We start from the raw sequence: 19,401 nt of genomic DNA, 5'->3' as shown, positions 1-19,401 counted from the left end.
ACTTGCCAGGGATATCCTCGCCATTCTCCCTCTCGAATTCAACATAGTGGAAATATCCTCAAAGTAGCCCGTCCTTTACGAAGAGTCAATGAACACTGTCTTCGTCCAAGAAGATATAGTGGAGAATATTATATGTTAGTTACATTCGTCTTCTTGGTGTCATTAGAAGGTGTTTGGAGGACTTACTCAAGCCCGTCAAAGGACTGGTCGTCATGTCCCAGGAGTTGGAGGACATGGCACAGAGTTTGTACACCAATAGAGTTCCTTTGATGTGGGAAAAATATGTATTCTTTGTTTTTTAGTTTTTAAGGATATTCCTCACTCAAACCACTCTTTGCCTGAATGACGGACTTGGTGGACCGGACGAAGTTCATCTGCGATTGGATAAATGGCGGGATTCCTAAGGTCTCATAAAAGATATATGCTTATTATTTTTGATTTCGGGTTTCTTTTTCCGCAGGCTTTCTTGACGAGAACTCTCCAAAACTATGCCCAAAAGCACGTGATTTCAATTGACAAAATAAGTTTCTCCTTTAAAGTATGGCCGGAAGCACAGTGTAGGTGTTGGAAGGAGAGGATATATCCAGTCCTCATTCGAGTGGGTGTTACATTATGGGCTTGTTTATGGAGGAGGGTCGATGGGACGAGGGACGTCTGGTGAAGTCGAGACCGAAGGAACTGTATGTGGAAATGCCTCCAATCTGGCTGATTCCGACAAAAAATAAAAACTATGACAACTCCTTGTACGTGTGTCCAGTTTATAAGACACTGACGAGAGCTGGTGAGTCATGTGGTGGAGAAATATATAGGAACTCTGTTCACCACGGGACATTCCATTAACTTTGTTTTTTCGATAGATCTATTAGTTGGGAAAAGTCAGATTACTGGATAAAGCGGAGAGTGGCCATGATATGTGCTCTGAACTATTAACATTTGATTAATCACTAATTTCATTATTTGGATTTGCTCACACTTTCTATTGCTTAGTTAAGACCCCTCAGTGGTAGTTACTGGATGTGTCCATTAGACGGCAAATTTGCTTGGTTTTTCTAAATAGACAAAGTTTTTTGAAATAATAAAAGGTGTAATCAGTATTAGGCAATAACGATTATGTAATAGTATTTTAATATAAATAGAATGGACGGATCAAGTTCGAACAACCACAAGCAATTCCCAAGCAATATCGAGAACGATATCCGTCCAAAAGAACTAATCTTTGTGAGTAGTTTGAATAATCCTTTATTTGAATAATCCTTTTATAAATTATTTGTTGGAATTGATCATGTTCATTTTTAATTCGCACTTTATTTTTTATGTAAATGGATTTAATAAAAGGAATAATCTGTGATGTAATTTTTGTAATGCCTACATTATCTGAAAATTCATCATGTGGTATTTTTTGAGTTTATTCCTATAATCTGTTTATATATATTTTTTTAATTTCTCAACACTGTTATTTTATTAAATATTTATTTTATTTGACTGGACATTGCTCTATTTGACTGGTTTGCAATATTTTGAATTGCCAAAGCAAAGGCATTCACAAATTCTCCGACGATGTAGTTCACTCGACCCAGCAATGTCACTGCAGACACCACCATCATGTGGAGGGGACCATAAATATGAGTCAATATCCTCACTCCCAGGACAGTGCAGAACTGCCTCAACAACACAACTCGATTGACGTGTAGTTGGTCAATCACAACGTGGACTCCCCCAAATAGCGGACGTTGATTCTTGACCAATTCACTTACACAGAACTCAACTCACACTCATTCACTAATAAGTCCACCTTCGAATGACTTGAGTCAGCACTATGAACTCACACAATTTTCCGTTTAGTTTTTTTCGCTCTTCAATGCCTCGCTCTGAGAACTCACACAACAATCAACCTTTACACCTCACTCCTGGTAGAGGTCAGGATTAAACCCAATCTCCGTCTCTGAAAGGGACCCCACTTTTTCCAACGCCTCCTTCCAGCAATTGGCATCAACCATATCACACAACAACCATCCTCCTCAACCACTCCTTTGAATTTCTTCAGTCTGAGATATGCCTCATACAGTTCCTTATTCTTTAATCGGGAAAAGTAATCGAGCAATTCAGGACAGACTACACATAATTTGTGCTCATGTCTTCGCGGGTAATCTTTGGCTCGCATTCTTTCATAAATTCATCAAAGTCCTCATTGGACAGAATTGTTTTGGTGGTCAAAGTACCACGTCCATTATTAATATCTTTTTTGAGGCAACTACACCGTCGTGTCTCGACATCTTATCGCGTCGTATTCCATTAAGGAAGCTGACTCATCTAACAAGTCAACTGATACTCGCAGTTTATTTCCTCTAGCGATGAGAAGATTTGTTTCCCTGACATTTTTATAACTAAAATTATCAATTTTCATGCCATTTTTAACGATCAGATGTTCTAAGATGTTTTAGATGAGAAAAGTAGGAAGCCCCAATTATAGTACAAACGATGCACATAAATGTACTCCAATTGTTCTGCCATTCTTATTAAATCTTCCAAAATCTTCTCGGCCTGATCAAATTGGTGTTTGTTGGGAATAAATATCTGCCACCCTCGTCGCTAACGTTCTGATTTGCCAGTTTTGGTTTACAAAATAATCTACGGTGTCTCATACCATATATATACTGTCAGAATCTCTCGACACTATTCTTTTAACCACGTCGTTCAAAAGGGTTTTCTGCTGGTTTCCCGTCAAAATTGGAACCGACCCGAATCGACAAATGCTACACGCTTCGACAAAATGTTTTATTTTCCTCGTCAGCCATAATTGTCGGACATTCCTAGTTTGAGAGAAGTAATGGCATCGTTGTTGTTTCTCCGTCAACTTGATATAAGGCCATAGCTGAGTTAAACCAACACATTCTCTAAAGTTTTCTCGATCGTCATTGACAAGCAAAAAGCTTTGAATTGAATATTTATCTCAACCTTACCAAAATTAGGACAATCTTATATCAATAAAAAGTATCATCAAAACTCTACATTTAATATCTACAAAAGTCCCGCAGCTTCTCTATTAACTTAAGTTCATAGAAATATGAATGAGAAATAATAAACAATCAAAAAAGATTTAAAATACTGAAATAACCAGAAAATTAATAGAGAATGAACTAAACAGTGACAGTAGCAGCCGTGTACTTATCCGATGGAATTTCCTCCCTCTTAGAAATGAGAGCCTTTCTGTAGTTATCCACCTTGGCCCTGGTAATCACAAGCTGCAATTAATCACAGAATTATCAACATTGGAGGGGTGTATTCCAATATTGGCTGTGGCTCCATTCACTTTATTCCGCTGAATCCTCTCGATATAGACCACAAACTTTTTCCGACAGACTCGAGTCACCTTGGCGTTTTGAGTGCCACGATGACGGCCACGGACAATCTTTTAATTATAACAAAATGGTCAAATACTGAAACTTCGTCTTCTCTGCGAATGGGGAGGGATCTTCTTTTGAATTTTTGGCGCATTTCTGGAGAAAGGGAGGAGCTCATCATTTTCTGTCTAATATGATTTGGCGCTTGAAAGTGACGTCTCCTTGATTTTCTTCTTGAAGAGCTTACTAGTGGGTTTCTTTTCATTTATACTAAGAAAATTAAACTAGCACAAGTTAACCACAAGGCAACAATCCTACGCGTGAGAATAATATTTTTAAAATGTTATTATTAATTAAATTATATTTAATTAAATAATTATAGATATTAAAATAGTGTATTTTTGTCTTAAATTTGCTTAAATTATACGAACAAAAAAAGTATAACTAATTTTGGATTTACCTTACTGTGTTGCTTTCTCGCGTGGTCTTCTGATTTCAGTAGTCTGTTCCAGTTTTATATTCTTGTGCACATTTAATTAAATAAAGAATATTAAAAATTTATTTTGGGACAATGTGGCGTCAGTCTTTAATAGTAGAACCGTAAATATTTTGGGATATTTTTTACCATTTCAAGTTTTGGATTGTAATAAGCTGCCAATATAAAAATGAGAAATATCGTGTTCTTAATTTAATTATGATCGTTAATGGAGTCGCGGACTAACTAATTTAAATTGAATTTATTTTCGAAATTACCAAAGTAGTTAAATTTCGTCCCTGGGCACAGCCAGGCCATCTTATGCGCCGCAATTCGATATAATTTTTGTCGGCGTTCTTGCAATCTTAAGACTTTCATTAACCGATATTTTAATGAATTACAAAATCAGTTATCAATTTTTTTAATAAAAAAATTTTAATTACAATATTTGGGTCCTGCGAGCCAGTTCATAATAGCTAGTTTTTTTTTTGTTTTCGTTATTTTTAATTAAAAAAAATATTTGGGTTTTTTAATAATATTTCGATGTTCCTCAAATTCGACTTACTTAAAAAACCCCTGCTGAATTTTTATTAACAGTAAATGAATACTCATTATTTTTCTTCCAATAATAAAATAAAAGCTTATTAAACTCTGTCCTTGGCCTATTTTTCAAATTTAATAACGTCAATAATTCAAGTTCATGCAAAAAATAAGAATAAATTCCATTATTCCTAGACTACAGAGGATGTAATCCGAGAGAAGGCACGGATTATCGATACCTGTTGATGGGGGGGGGGGGGGGCTAAATCAACTGCGAGTCGACACGGATCTGGCCACCCGTGCAGTGAACGTAGGCACTAAAAAAATGAGGTTGGTCAAATTTCTAAAACAGACTACATCAAATTTTTAAAACAAAAACCAAAAATAACTTAATTTTTATTATAAACCTGTTCCTAGGCTACGATTGCTTCGATTAAATATGAATGCCGAATTAGATATTAGAGAAACCACAACCTTGATAAAAATAGTACAAAAGATAAAGCAGAAATGACCTTAAAACTTTTTGGTTTTGCGGAGGAACTAATCATTAAGTGAATGCTAAAAACACAGGTTGTTATAATGAGAATATTAAAGGCAAGAATGACTAAGGATGGCGATTCATTTGTGAACGAGCAATAAATTCCGCAAAACGAGGATTTTCATGTCTGCCAGATGGACGAATTAATAACTTACAGAGGGGGAAGATCATCTGGGGAGATGTTAATCGGACAAAACGCTTCGGCTCTGAAATACAAAATTAAGTCATACAAAACAAGTGGATCAACTAGACAGATTCGAATAAACCTAAGTAATTACTAAATCCAAAAAACTCGTCATTTTGCTGAGTTGAAAACTGAACATTAAAGTAAGAAATAAACCTGGTCAGTGTTATTTGTTGAATTTATCCTGGCATTGTCGTGCGTGTTGTTATTTCGAGTGTTATTTGACTAAAATACATTTTGAGTTTTACCTCAAAGTCCCAGGGAGGCTTAACCATCTCTGAGATGTACAGGCATCGCTAATACGAATTTATACTCCACAAAAAGCGGCATATTGGCCTTGAATCTTTGACCTTCGGCAACTCTTTCTCGTTTGATATTTTAAGTAAAAATATCATCTCTATCCAATACAATAAATGAGAAAATCCAAAACTTCCCACATAAGTAACTTAATTTAATGAATGACCTTGATATTGACCCATATATTTGTTAATAGAACACATTTTTATTTAGAATAAATTTTATTCAATGAATTTTTATCTGACTAATGGAGTCTATAGACAGATTTTTTTACTAATTCTTTAATTCCTTAACAGGCATCTTAATTTCAACCAATGTTTGTGTGACCATCTGAAACTATGGGAGAAAAAAATTGAATGAAGATTTTTAATTATCGGTAAAGTCAATCTGTAGTTTTATGCTCGGTATTTGTAAAGTCAGAAGTTAATATCGATGACAAAACATACCCTTTGATTGGTTAGTAGTCATTGACAGCAAGGACAATATAATCAATATATAAAAGGTGTAAAAAAGGAAGTTAGATTGCAATCAAATATGTTACACGAAGAGCACCATAAACCATGAATATTTTTTGGTGTCAAACATCAGTTTCCATGAAAAATTTCATATTAACCGACTATTCAGAAACTCATTCAACACAGTCTAATATTTTCTCCGTCACATCAGTAACACCTTCTATTAGTCCTATACTCGTATTGGATAGTACAGAGAGTTCATAATTGTGCATAGGAATCTTCTTGTAATGAAGAATTCCAATAAACCTTGGTTGTACTAAAACAATTACATCTGACATGTCGTATTGAGAATAATTTGTTTTAGCATTCACGATCAGATAAGATAAATCAAGGTTTATTAACAAGCAACAGAATTAGCAATTAGCAAACCAATGAGGCCACTGCTGCCAAACAATATTCGCAATTAGCCAAAGAACTCTCGTGGAGCTTTTTAAAAGCCAACAGGTTTTCGCGGAGATCCGATTTTATGGTGTTTCATATCCACAAGGTCAATCATTGAAAAAATCTAGTCGTATCAAATTCTTTCTAGATTATTGGTACAATAAGGTTTCAGAGAAGGTAGTTGTGTGCAGACTGTCTTTGTCGATAAAGAGGCCATTAAAATAGGAAATACAGGACCGGGATAAGCCCAGACATTTAGAAGGCCTTCGACGTCGACCTCATGTGTGCTCTTGTGGTGTATGTTTTTGTTTCAAAGCGCTGGACAGTAATTATTGTCATTTGATAGTCAAAAATAATAATCCTCGGTAGGAAAAAAAGAATCTATTTTTTGGAAAAAAGACTAAATGTCTTTTACTTTAAGAAATAAAAACAATGGACCAAAGTACTATAAAATGTAAAAAAATAATCTATGGAGATAATGTGAAAAGCAAACTATATCACGATTCAATATCGAGATAGATACGTGCAGATTCAAGCACAAAAAGAAAAATTAAAATATTGATTAAAATAGGAATAACTTAACAAAAAACCACGACAAGCCTATATTAAAAAAACTAGGAAAAATGATTTTCCACCTAAATCATTGGAATTACTATATCATCAAAATTGTGATCACATGGGATAGGCCTATGATTTAAATTAGTAGAATGCCTGAAACAATTGAATATTGTTGAGAGAAAATAGCTATTTAAAAAATTTTAGAAATCATGATCGTGTCGAATCCAAATTCAACAGATCCAAAAAGAGGTTGACAACTGAAACACGCGATTTTTAATTATTTTATTGTTCCCCAAATGAAACACAAAAAACGGAACAAATAAAATCACGCTCATATTTGCCAAATTATCCTCATGTGAATCCATGCAAGTCCGTCTTGGACGTGAAACCCTGGTCTCCATGATTCCATTATATCTATTATATCTTCCTCCATATAAGAGCATAAGGGGTTTCATGTTCGTTATAAACGCTATAAAAATTATTGAATTATAATTTTTGACTAGTCACAGAAAACAAAATCTAGTAGCTAAATTATCAAAGTAATTTATTATTGCACACTCACGATCCTCGGGAGGTGGACTGGCTAATGCAACGGTTCTCGATCGCCATTATCCGGGGAAACAGTTTGGCAATCCGCCAGGTTACATATATATCGTAAACATAATAATGATTTTTTGAACAAAAAAATTAATTTATTATTTTTTGATTATTTTGGCATTATTATCTAAAATAAATATAGTTTCCATATAAATGGCCTCGGAAGATCAAAACCGAATTGACGACACAATAATCGCCCAATTTCAGACATTCGAGGACTTCCTCGACTCCCAAATAACCCCTCTCGACCTATATTACCTAGAAGTACCATCTCCTCTAATCCAGGACGACGAGTTGGCCAGACAGCTAGTAGAATTGGGGTACCGAGGAAGTGGGGAAGTGCTCAAAAGAGAAGAATTTGACCAGCGAAAAGCTGAGAACGAAGCAGCAAAACTAACAAGCAAATTCAACTCAAAGTCTGACAATTTCTTTCATTTTCTCAGGAAAATTGCGAGTTTGAATAAAGAAATAAGCGACGTGTTTCTCAAGGAACTGGCAGCAAGAGAAGAGGCCAACAGAAGTGGGAAACTCAGCGTATTACGTAACCCTAAGACACGCAGACCATCATATATATTCGGGATAAAAACAAAAAACAAGAAATCAGCGGATACATTGACTATCAGGACAGACTGGCCAATGAAGATTTTGAGCCAATTTTTTCTGGAAAAAAGAAATTACTTCCCAAGCCGACTGATCTTAGGTTTTTAGAAATCTAATGTCAGTTTCTATAATTGGGAGACACAGGCTTCTTATTCGAATTCTTCTCCCAATTATAATGTGATAACAGATAACCCCAGTGGTCTGTTTTTTAAGAATAAAAAAGACAGAAAGTTAATATGTACAGATCCAAAGGCTTTGACGGTTTATTATTATTGGTAGGGATCTAATAACAGCGAAATTACAAAAAGGATTTCCATTCCATCTACTAAATATTTACAAATCGTGCTTTTTGATCACAAAACTCGCAGAAAGTACAATTTTATTATTTATGTAGAACATTTCTGTGAAATCAAGTACTTATTAATCAGTTAAAAATTTAATAAAATAAATATAAGAAATTCATAATTTCCAATTTCTAATACAATGAATTTGTTTTCAAATTAGAGATCATTAATATTGTAGATAAATTGAGAAAAGCTTGTTCACCTCAATCGGCAGAGCATGGGAATTGTAATTCTCAGATCCCCTGTTAGATTCCCCTATCTGACTCATGAATCATGTTAATATAAACATCATTCTTAATTTTTGGAATCTGTTGATTACATCAATATTTCAAGATAAAAATTAGAATTAGTGATTACAGCTTAGTTGGAAATGTTAACTTTATATCACGCAAATTTTCACCAGTTTGAGACGTTTAGGTTTGTAGTTTCTTTTTTTAAAATGTATCGAATTTTATGCAGAGTTGACGATAAGAGTTTATTTCAAATATAATACTTTGAATCGCTCAAATTTTTTGGAAGTGGAATCTGCACTCCAGCAAATGCAAAATAAGGGTAATTAAGCAAAAGAGGGCCATATTACAGCATATCTCCATTTCTATTCGTCCACTGCTTAGAACCGTTGAATAGAGTCCTTAGTGCTCAATTTAAACAAGTATTTTTTGAATATGACGGAGGAAGTTTTACTACCAACCATCTCATGTTTGTATCTCCACAAATTCATTTTTTTAAATCAGCGGCTTTGAAAAAGGCATCGAATTTTGGCATCATCCTTTTCTGGGAAAAATTTTCAAAAAAATAGAATTAAATTAATTAATGCCAAACGATTTCTCTAATTTAATTATGACAATAAATAATTCGGTCTACGGTCTTGTGGGAATGATTTATATGTTATTATCCTTTGTGTTTTATGTGTGTGCACTCAGTGGGATTTGCCAACTTTTATGGCGTATTTGGCAGTTCATTTATCTGTATGTGATGGCTCCACGTTTGAAGAGTGTCGATTTTAATAAACACGGAGAATGGGCAGGTTTAAAAACTCAATAAAACCTACAAAAGTGATAACTGGGGGGACTGACGGTCTTGGTCTCGGATACGCCAATTTTTTTGCAAAAATCGGAATGAAAATTGTCCTTATTGCACGAAATAAAGAAAAACTAGAAAACGTGGCCGATCACATTGGTAGTTAAAAAAATAATTCCAGAAAAAACATTTGGCGTCCAAACCATGACTGTGGTTGCTGATTTCTCAGAAGGATACAACCTCCGAAATCATTTGAAGGAGTCCCTGAGTTCCCTGGACATCGGAGTCCTCGGTTTGTCTATTTTTAAACACTTTTAGTAAATAACGTGGGGATTTCCTACCCGTTTGTGTTGTCCTACCACGAACTGTTGCACTATCATAACGATATAAGTCAGAATATGATTGCTGTCAATGATATTTCTCTTCTAATGGCAATAAGTAATGTTTTAGACTGTAGATGACTGATATTGTGCTCCCGCTCATGCTGGCTAACAGGAGGGGGGTGATCCTCAATATGAGTTCTCAGTCGGGAAATAAACCTGCTTCTGCATATTTGGCACTCTACTCGGCCTCCAAGGCGTTTGTTTCGTTCTTTTCTGAAGCGCTCTGTCAAGAATATGCGAATAGTGGAGTCATTATTCAAAGTGTGTGTCCATCCTTTGTGGCTACTTCTATGACCAGGATGAAGCCGTCGATGTACGTGCCTTCCGTAGAGTCCTTTGTTGAGAGCCACTTGGCGATGGTGGGACGTGCGAGTAGTGTGGATGGCTATTGGAGTCATGCTTTATATGTTTTGGTGGATTATTACTTGTAGAATATGTTTTTTCCTGAAATTGTCAAGTCCTGGATCAGTATTTATGTCAAGAATTCTATGCGGAAACGGAATGCCAAAAGACTAAAAAGAATGGCTCAGGAAACTTGTTCTTGAAGGTTTTTGTTGGGATATTATTTGGTTTTTACATTTTTATGGATTTTTGTTATAATTTTTTTGATATTCCAAACTAGGGCAGAGAGTTCTTATTTAGTATTAGTTAAGACCTTCAGCCAACTTATTCTTTCAGTCAGGAAGATAAACATGGTAAAAATGTGAGTCTCAGTTGTGTTTTTAATTAATTTTTCGACCATCTTTTTCAGTTTTTAAGCAATTGGGAACTCAGGATACAGGATTTGACATTCTGCAGAACTGAAAACTAAAGCATCTTAGGAATCAGAGTATTTGACGAATTTAAGAATAATATTTTTATTATTGAAAATAATGACTTGCAAAATTTATTGATGTCTATTATTGTGGGAAAATCCTGTGATTATATATTTTCCTAATATCTAAACGGATTTTCTTGGAATATAACGTAAAGAACTAGTTAAAAATTAATTTTCGTTAAAATTAACAATGCTTAAATTTCGTCGTTCAAAATCGATGGGTTAAATGTAAAGAAATATATTTAGGCAATACAAAAATTAGGAAATCAATCGAAGAAGAAGCAACAAACGAAGAAAAACAAAACGAGTCTCTTCTAGCTAATATTTATAGACCCGAACAAGAGCAAAACAACAACCAAGTTAATTATTTTAAATAAAATTTAAAAGGAAGAAACGTCCGAGTCCAGTCAATAGTATTTTTGCTGATAATGCTTTTAGATTTAATAACTCATACTGTTTAAAATGTTATTTTTCGGAATGATTTGTTAAATAGGAAATGTTTTATGATAGTTTCTATGAAATTCACACAAATGACTTCCTTATTATAAGAATTAAAAATAATATCTGTTTTAACGACCCCGAGCAATGTCCACATTATTGACTATGTTGGCTTTAAATAAATTATTTGGAGATAACCAGGAAATCTTAAAATTCACCATTCTTATGTTACTCTGTCCCTTACCACCAAAATATTCAATATCAGTGCTTTTATAGTCGAATACTTTATTCCTTCAAATACCAATCTTAGAATTTATCGGTAAGGAAAATTTTTCTCCATAATTTCTCCATTCCAAAAGCCCAAGTCAAAGTTTAAAATTTTTAAAAAAGCATGGGGTGTGGTGAACAAACATTCTTCAAACAAACTCGTACTTAATAATTAATAGAAAAATTTGATTTAAAATTAAAAATGTTAGAAAAATTATGTTTGTTAAGGAACATAAATTCCACAATCTATAATCTGCACAGATTTGATTGGTCTTTGGTTCTCAAGTTCAAGATTTTCAATCATTTCTAACACTCCCGAACCTTCAATCAAATTCCTGAAATAACAAAAATGGTGATCACCCGAAGGCGACATGTCTTTTATTCAGCCAAGGACATGGTTCGAGAGTAAAATAAAACTGAGATCCGTTGGAGTGTCGCCCTTTGTTGCACATTCCCAGCACTCCCCGTCGGTCATGTTTGACAGTATAATTTTCATCTTCGAAAGTAGTCCCAAAAACGGACTCTCCGCCATCGCCTTGTTGAAACCAAAAGTCTTAAACAAATCAATCATTCCAAACCTCCTCCCTGAATCCAACCCTTCCTAACCACTCTGTGGATGAGGGAATTTTTGTATGTTATTTTAAAGTCGTTTTTCGACATTTCTTCTTCTCCGACACAAATTCTTTTAAAATTTTTGCATGTTTTTGGCACTTTTTTAACGTACAACTATATTTGTAGAAAGTTCTGCAACCTCAATCACTAATTTTCCGACGTATTCTTCGTCTATTGCAATATCGAGATAAACAAATTCGTTCTAAACTTTGATTAGGGGACGAACGCTATTTCTTTGAATAGCCTGTTTATAGTCGTGGTCAGCCAGAGCTTCGTAAACCAGTTCATTTCGAGGATCACTGAAATCAAAGTTATTTTCGACCCAGAAATTAAAATCGACTTCATCCCCGATGTATTTCTCATTACAAAAGCACATAACAGAACTATTGAAACCCCAAACCTCACCGCCCAGGGCCTATTAGGTTATTTTTTTTATATTTAATGCCAATTTTGTTTTTTGAACAAATTCGGTCCATTGAAATTCAAAGTAATCTCTGGTCACTAGTTTCCTCACATTTTTACTGAAATATTTATGCAGATCCTTATCATTTTATATAATGCTCGTACCATAGCTGTATATTTTACTTTAGCATACTTTTCGGAGTTAATTAATCCGCGAATTTCTATTTCATAGATTGAGGTAACCATGGAATTGCAATAGTAACAATTTTACATTTTTTAAACATTCACGAACTTGGAAAGTTTATTTAAATATAAATTATGTTGTTGTTTTTTATATAGTCTCAAATTCTATGTTTGTTCAGAATTTTTAAATTATAATTTTTCAGAGAAACTTGAATTTCTTGAATTTTTATTTCCGATGAATTTAAAGTTTCCTTTGAGGGACAATAACGCCGAATTTTGTTTTTAATAACCAAATGAGAAGTGCTAATACAAAATAAACAATGGAATATATTGAGAATAAATCCTTTTCTAATTACAAAAAATTTAAATCAGACTTCAATGTAATTTTATTAGTTTGAACAATTCAGGGTTAACAAGTTTTAAATCACTTAAGATTGCCTCTCCAAACGAGAAGCTCGTAGATGTCTCTTGATCCGTTGAATGTCGTTATCCATTCTATTTATAATCACATTTGCATACCTTTTAACAGTTTTAAGAATTTCTTCAAGAGTTTCTGAGCTCACATTCGACTGTTCTGTTTTGTTGTTATTTGTCATATAGTCATACATTTCGTCCAATTTGTCCTAGAAGAGAATACATGAAAACCAAACTCTGATAATAAGCGTCACTTTCTGCAAATCTTTAGTTTGACTTGAATCGTCGTCGTCAAAAAATTCAACAGCAGGGTTACAGTATTCTGTTAGATACTTGTAACACTTGTAGACTGGAACTGCGAAAAGTCGGCTTTCTTCTGCGGCAAGAATTAACTTGGCTCTTTGCATGATCGAGTTGGAATTTGCATTATCATAAACTCTAAACAATGTTTCATATTTTTAAACCGTTGGAAAGTATCAGATAACAACGCGATAAGAAGATTAATGCAAATAATGCTCGTAGAAAAAATCCAACAGCCCAATAGAATGTCAGACATGATCGGATCTATAGCATACATGTTCTATATCGTAAAAAATGTACAAATACAGTATAATCATAATCGTCCACCATCGATATTCTGAACATTGTGAATATTCCCTGTCTCACACTGTCAAAACCACTGACGGAGAGAAGCGAGACGTTCCCAGTCGAAAACCTATTCACGTGTGTAGGATAACCAGAAGAGCCTCCAAAAAAAACCCAAAAACCGCAATCTAATTATGATATTTAAAAATGCTTACAAAATGGAATAAAGAGGATTAAATATATAAAGAGGAAGCGAACGATATCTTTGATAGTGAGAGTCATGATCACAATAAAAGGTCCTTGAATGCTTTAAATTGTTTAAATTACCAAGACTATGGAAGAATTTAACAGTGAGTAGAAATCGCATCCAAAGACAGATCAAAGCAAATGAAAACACTCTTTTCAGATTGTATCCCAAATTTGCGTCATTTTGACCCAAGGCAATAAGGTGAATAATAAAACAGGATAAAAGTAATAAAAAGACAATCCAATCGATTATATTTCTTAAATTATTAACAATTTTTGTCAACTTGTTGTCAGAAAAGTAAGACGGATTTTCTGCTTTTGTAATTTCTAGTTCAATGTCCCAGTACGTTGACTCTTCTGGGTATTGTGGGTGGCAGAACTCTCTGTCCTTCATTATTTCATTTTCCCGCCACGCCTCCCATTTCTGAGAACTTTAGGTGGCCACAAAACCTTGTTGTAGTTATTGGAAACGAGGTATTCCTGTATCTCATTAAACCACGTCCAAAACAAAAAAGCCAATCCCAAAACCTGTTGATGTTGAATTGGAACAAACCCAAATGAAGATAATTCCGTAGTCTTTTGGATATGTATACTTATAAACATTTCCTCCAGGCAGTAGAAAGAACAGTACAGTCCATAATATATTGAGTAATAATGTAATGATCATGTTCATCCACGCAATCATACTATAGGAGTACAGAAACAATGGAATCTGACCGTCCGTACTTCTGCCACTTGACCCGAATAAGTTTCCTGACTATTGGACATTCAAATAATTCATAAATGTCGTTATTTACAATTGTCTTGATCTATGTTCTGCTAGTTTTATTCCGAGAAGAATGTCAAACCAGATTGGGTGGTGAGAAGTCGTCTGGGGAGTCTAGATTTTGTCAATATTAAATTAACTCTTAATATTTTCAAGGCAGTCTAAACGATATTCCTGTCGGCGTTTTCTTTTATCCCTTTTATGGAGTTTTTCCAATGCTTCAATTGCCTAGGAAACAATAAAATAATCCAAAAAGTACAATTTTAGGCATTTTATTGACCATCCAAATTATTGGCGTCTGTCCGTTGTAGTCACGTTCTTCGACAGGAGCGTCGTACTCAAGCAGTAGAAGCGCTGCCTCGCTACGATCTAGAACTCAGCAAATCTGGAAAAACCTAGTTCTGCAGCCAAAAAAAGTGGAGTTCTCATTTTGTAATCTTTCACGGTTTTGTAGCTTGCGCCATGTTTTATTAGTGCTTTTAAAGATTTTACAGAGTCGTTTTTTGCTGCATAGTGAACAGGCGTTTGCTTTTCAATGAAAGTTTCTGCCTCAACGTTGGCTCCATTTTGAATCAAAAATTCAATCATTTCGGGATAATCTGCAGTGGCTGCAACATGCAGAGGGGTTCTCCCAAATTTATCTTGAACGTTCAATTTTGCTCCATTTTGTATCAAATATTCGACTATGTCAGTCGACCAGTTACTTGCTGCCTAGAAACCATTTTTGTCAAAAATCGATCACATCATGAATTATTGTTTGACCATAGATATCCACTTCATTTACATCTGCACCTGCGTTAATAGCGGCTTCGATTAGATTAATATCAATTTCAGGAATTTCGGACTGCCGAGACTCCATTCTTTAAGGGTTTTTTTATGTTGAAAAAAACTTGTTAAAACTTTCAAAATATGTTATTAGTTTTGAGTTGGTTTCGGTCTTATTTTCTTTTGAAACTCCAAAAAATATTTTTTTAGCTAAGAATTATATTTTTGATATACATGATTCGCTCATTCTTCTTTTGGATGCGTACTTTTTGACGACGGAATATACTCCTGAGACCTCCTCAAGTTTTGTCATTTTCTGACTATAATTGTGTGAAACTAAATTTCCATACACGTTTGGATCTTCCGAATCAACATGGACAGTTAAAAATTCCATTTTAAAATTACAGAATTAGAGGTAACTAATTTTAAAAATTTATCTTAGAAACACAATATATATATAATGGGTGACCAATATATAATTATACTTCCAAATATATACTATCAAAATAGGTAATCAATTTTTACGAAATATCTTGATTTTAATTCTTCTTTGCTCGTTCTAATTTTTTTAAAACAATATTTAATTCTATACTAGTATCCTATAGTAAAATTAATTTCCTTTTAATATTTCACCTGTGAAACAAGCCGATTGAAGAACATTTAAAGACATTTTATTGACCAAAGGACCAGGGTAAGCCAGTTAATTAGAATCCCCCGTGATCCCCGATTCATGTTGCAAGCAAAGGAAATCCTTATGATCTGCCCACAATGATCTGACTGAGACGACAATGTCCCAAGAACATTTAAATATGAGAGGAGCACAATTCATATTTGCATCGCGAAATCCCTATCATCCTTGTTTCGCTTAAATCTTCGTTCACTGAAAAATACCCCGGCAAATCTATATTCCCGGACCCTTGCTAAAATCGATGGCCTGCACCGATGTTTACATCCAATGAAAAGAATTTACGATTCGATTTCAACGTCGGCAATCTTCAAGCTGACGCCTTACACGGTGCTCAATAAATTGCCACCAGATGTTCACCCCTCAGAAATGCTTCTTGACCGTTCCGCTCAGATAAACATCGCTTGTGTCCGCTCTGACCATAACAACTCACTAAACCACTATGCACACAAAATGGACATTTCGATCTCCCCCTTCTGTAACATTCGCTGTGCTGACGAACACTTACTGCTTATCTATTCTGCTGTCCTGGTCTTCTTTTACTATTTTATTTATATATCCATATAATATTAGTTTTTCTAATATTAGAATTACATTTGATTTGATTGTGGTTAGTGCTATTTGAATTCTGTTGTAATGGTTTTACAATCTGAGAGCATTCAGCAGTTACTTTCAGCCGAAAAAAGGGCTGGCCAAAAGATAGCTGAGGCACGTGAATGTATTTTGCTCAGAGAATACTTTTAGTTAAAGTCCGTGAACTAAAACGGGCAAAAGAGGAGTCTCAAAATGAAGCAGAAAAGTATAAAAAAGATAGAGAAATCGAGTTCAAAGAATATGAAAATAAAGTTAGTTATTAAATTAGTTAATCAATAGATAAAAAATGCCATCAAATCTGAGGATGACAAAATTTTGATGCAGGTAAAACAGAAAATCTCGCAATTGGACACAGTGGTTTCCTTGACTCGTGATAAAGTCGTCGATCTCGTTGTTCAGCAAACTCTCAATGTTAATAACTCATAATTCCCCTAACAGCTTTGTCTATTTTTAATAATATTAATTTTGAGATATTTTGTGCACGTGTTACCACAATATTCGATTATTTTCAAATTATTGATTATTTGAGTGAAATTAAGATAAGCGATTGTATTGCAACTGATCGTGCTTTTTGTACATTTCCTGACCCGAGTTTATTGGATTGGGATTTGGATATATTTCCGAGTTGTATTTTTGATGTTTAATGATTATAATTTATCCAGCTTAATTGCATTTTCAGGCTGGTAAGCATTATTAAAAATAATCTCTTCTGTGTAGCCGGGAATGTTTCACTCAAAATTAGGTACTATTTGATGACCTAGGACTATAAATGAGAGGGTTTTGTGCTCTCAAAGAACTGAATTTCATAGCTTTAGTAGCCTTCTTTCAGGTGTGAGAAGTGAACGCGTTTTAATAATTAAATAGTTTTGTAATCTCTTGAATCACCTTGCTTTAATCATTGTTGTTTGTTTTTTCAGTGATAGTAAATAAATTCAACTTCTAAAGAGATTCTCCCTTTTTTGTACACAAATAAAATATATCAATGCAGCCAATGTGTACAGATGTTAAAAAGCAAGAAATAATTATAACCACACACATTTTTTAACAACAACCAAAGAACGTGCAATTCTAGAACTGTACAACTAATTAAGACATTTATGAGACCAAAGACGCCAGACGACCTTAAAAGATCGGTTTATTGTTTATGTAAATTTATGCGCTATAAAATGCGGTTAGACAAATATCTATATAATGAAATACCATAAAAGTTTGCCGCTGAATCATATTTGAGCTGAAAGTGACCTATATTTAAAAATGAACAACAGTAGATACTAGTATAATTTATTTTAGCACATTTGACTGAATTCATGGACGCATCTCCGACTAGGTTCCCTGACGAAATCTTCGATATTTATAGACCAACTTACAGCCAAAAGACCTGCCACTTTTGTGGGGTAATCAAAAGGACCCCGGCCGACCTTAAAAGACATATCAGAATGCACACTGGTGAAAAACCGTTTTCTTGTTCTGTTTAATTTTGTCAATTTTTATTTGATTAAGCTATGCAATAAGACGTTCAAAGCCAAGAGGACAGCCCAGATTCACAAATTTATTCACCACGGAATATGCTCAGACGGCACAAACATTTCGAACAAATTTAAAGAAGAGCGATTGCAACTACTGAAGAAGTTCAAAGAGAGAAATTTGATTAGTTCAAATAACTCAAACAAAAACGAATGCAACGGGAATGCGAAAGGAAATAACGAATATCATGACATTCCAAAATATGACAATCATTTGAAGTTGTTTTTTGTTATTACTGAATAGTTTGTCCTGTGATATAGAATGTCTATCAATTTCAAATGTTTTGATTTGTTTTTTATTTGATAAGGAAAATGAAACCTCAACGACAAATTCTGGTTTTGATAAAACTCCAGAAAGAGACATTCCAAACAAGAAAAAATCATTTTTATGTGAATTGTGCAGAAAAACGTTTCACAAAAAGGCGGAATACCAGCGCCACAATAGAGTCCACACTGGAGAGATACCTTTCTGCTGTTCTGTAAGAGATAAGGGCCTTAGTAATAGTTGTGCAAATGCAAATTCAGGGCCTTTTCTACGCTGAAATATCACTTAAGGAGAGATCACAACATTCCAATTGCTTTAAGCAAATCCTGGGAAAACCGATTTCAAAAACTACAAAATGGCAGACGAAATTGTGGAAATGATATTTTGCTGACCAACGGATGTCGAACGAGGGACTGTAAGGAAATGTTGTATCAGGGTTTTTATGATGCTGGGCATGTTTATGTTCCAAAAATTGAGAAACGAGAGACTTTCCAAGATTATGAGACATATCGATATAATACCATGTTTGATAACAGAAATATCAAAATCGGTTTCATGGGCAAATTTGATACTAATCAAAAGGCTTTTTGATTGAATAAAACGTAGGGTGAAGTGTTAAACAAACAAACAACTTTCTTCCCTTCAAAAAGTTTAATTAGCGAAGTCAATTATATTGACTCCAATGGTGCACAAATCGCCTTTTCTTGCGAAATTTGTAAAATTATATTTAGTTCCTTGCCCGTCTGTATTCTTCACGCCACAGAACACTGCAAAGATGGAACATATTCCGAAAATTCTTCATCCTTGTCGGACACCATCATAAATATCAATACAAAATTCAAAAGATTATAAACTATATCAACAAATTTTGATAACTAATTAAATCGTTATACATCAATTTGTTATTCACATAATAAAATAAACCTTAAAAACCACAATTCCCACACATGGAATTTGAATAAATGTTTCATAAATATGATTTCTTTACAATTTTCAGTAGTTCTTTGATTAAACAACACGAGGACATAAACAAATTAGTTATTTGTTTCCCATGAAAGAAATGATA

At 34.2% G+C, this 19,401-nt stretch overlaps 1 protein-coding gene, 1 long non-coding RNA gene and 1 pseudogene across 2 annotated transcripts; 2 read left to right on the top strand and 1 right to left on the bottom strand.

Moving 5' to 3' along the window:
• Nucleotides 1–7,579: 7,579 nt before the first annotated feature.
• Nucleotides 7,580–10,577, top strand: LOC115228720 (cilia- and flagella-associated protein 299-like). Its single transcript, XM_036499002.1, has 2 exons — nucleotides 7,580–7,967; nucleotides 10,525–10,577. Exons 1-2 carry the CDS (start codon nucleotides 7,580–7,582, stop codon nucleotides 10,575–10,577), a joined length of 441 nt encoding a protein of 146 aa, XP_036354895.1.
• Nucleotides 10,578–13,115: 2,538 nt separating this feature from the next.
• On the bottom strand, nucleotides 13,116–15,362 carry LOC115228719 (annotated as a pseudogene).
• A 2,475-nt stretch (nucleotides 15,363–17,837) lies between these two features.
• LOC115228764 lies at nucleotides 17,838–18,283 on the top strand. Its single transcript, XR_003883250.1, has 3 exons — nucleotides 17,838–17,874; nucleotides 17,905–18,016; nucleotides 18,048–18,283. It is a non-coding gene; the product is annotated as an uncharacterized LOC115228764 (long non-coding RNA).
• The last annotated feature ends 1,118 nt before the right edge of the window (nucleotides 18,284–19,401 follow it).

The sequence above is a fragment of the Octopus sinensis genome, unplaced genomic scaffold (genome assembly GCF_006345805.1).
Source record: "Octopus sinensis unplaced genomic scaffold, ASM634580v1 Contig10964, whole genome shotgun sequence".
Classification (NCBI taxonomy): Eukaryota; Metazoa; Mollusca; class Cephalopoda; order Octopoda; family Octopodidae; genus Octopus; species Octopus sinensis.
This window is presented reverse-complemented; position numbering and strand designations above follow the sequence as displayed.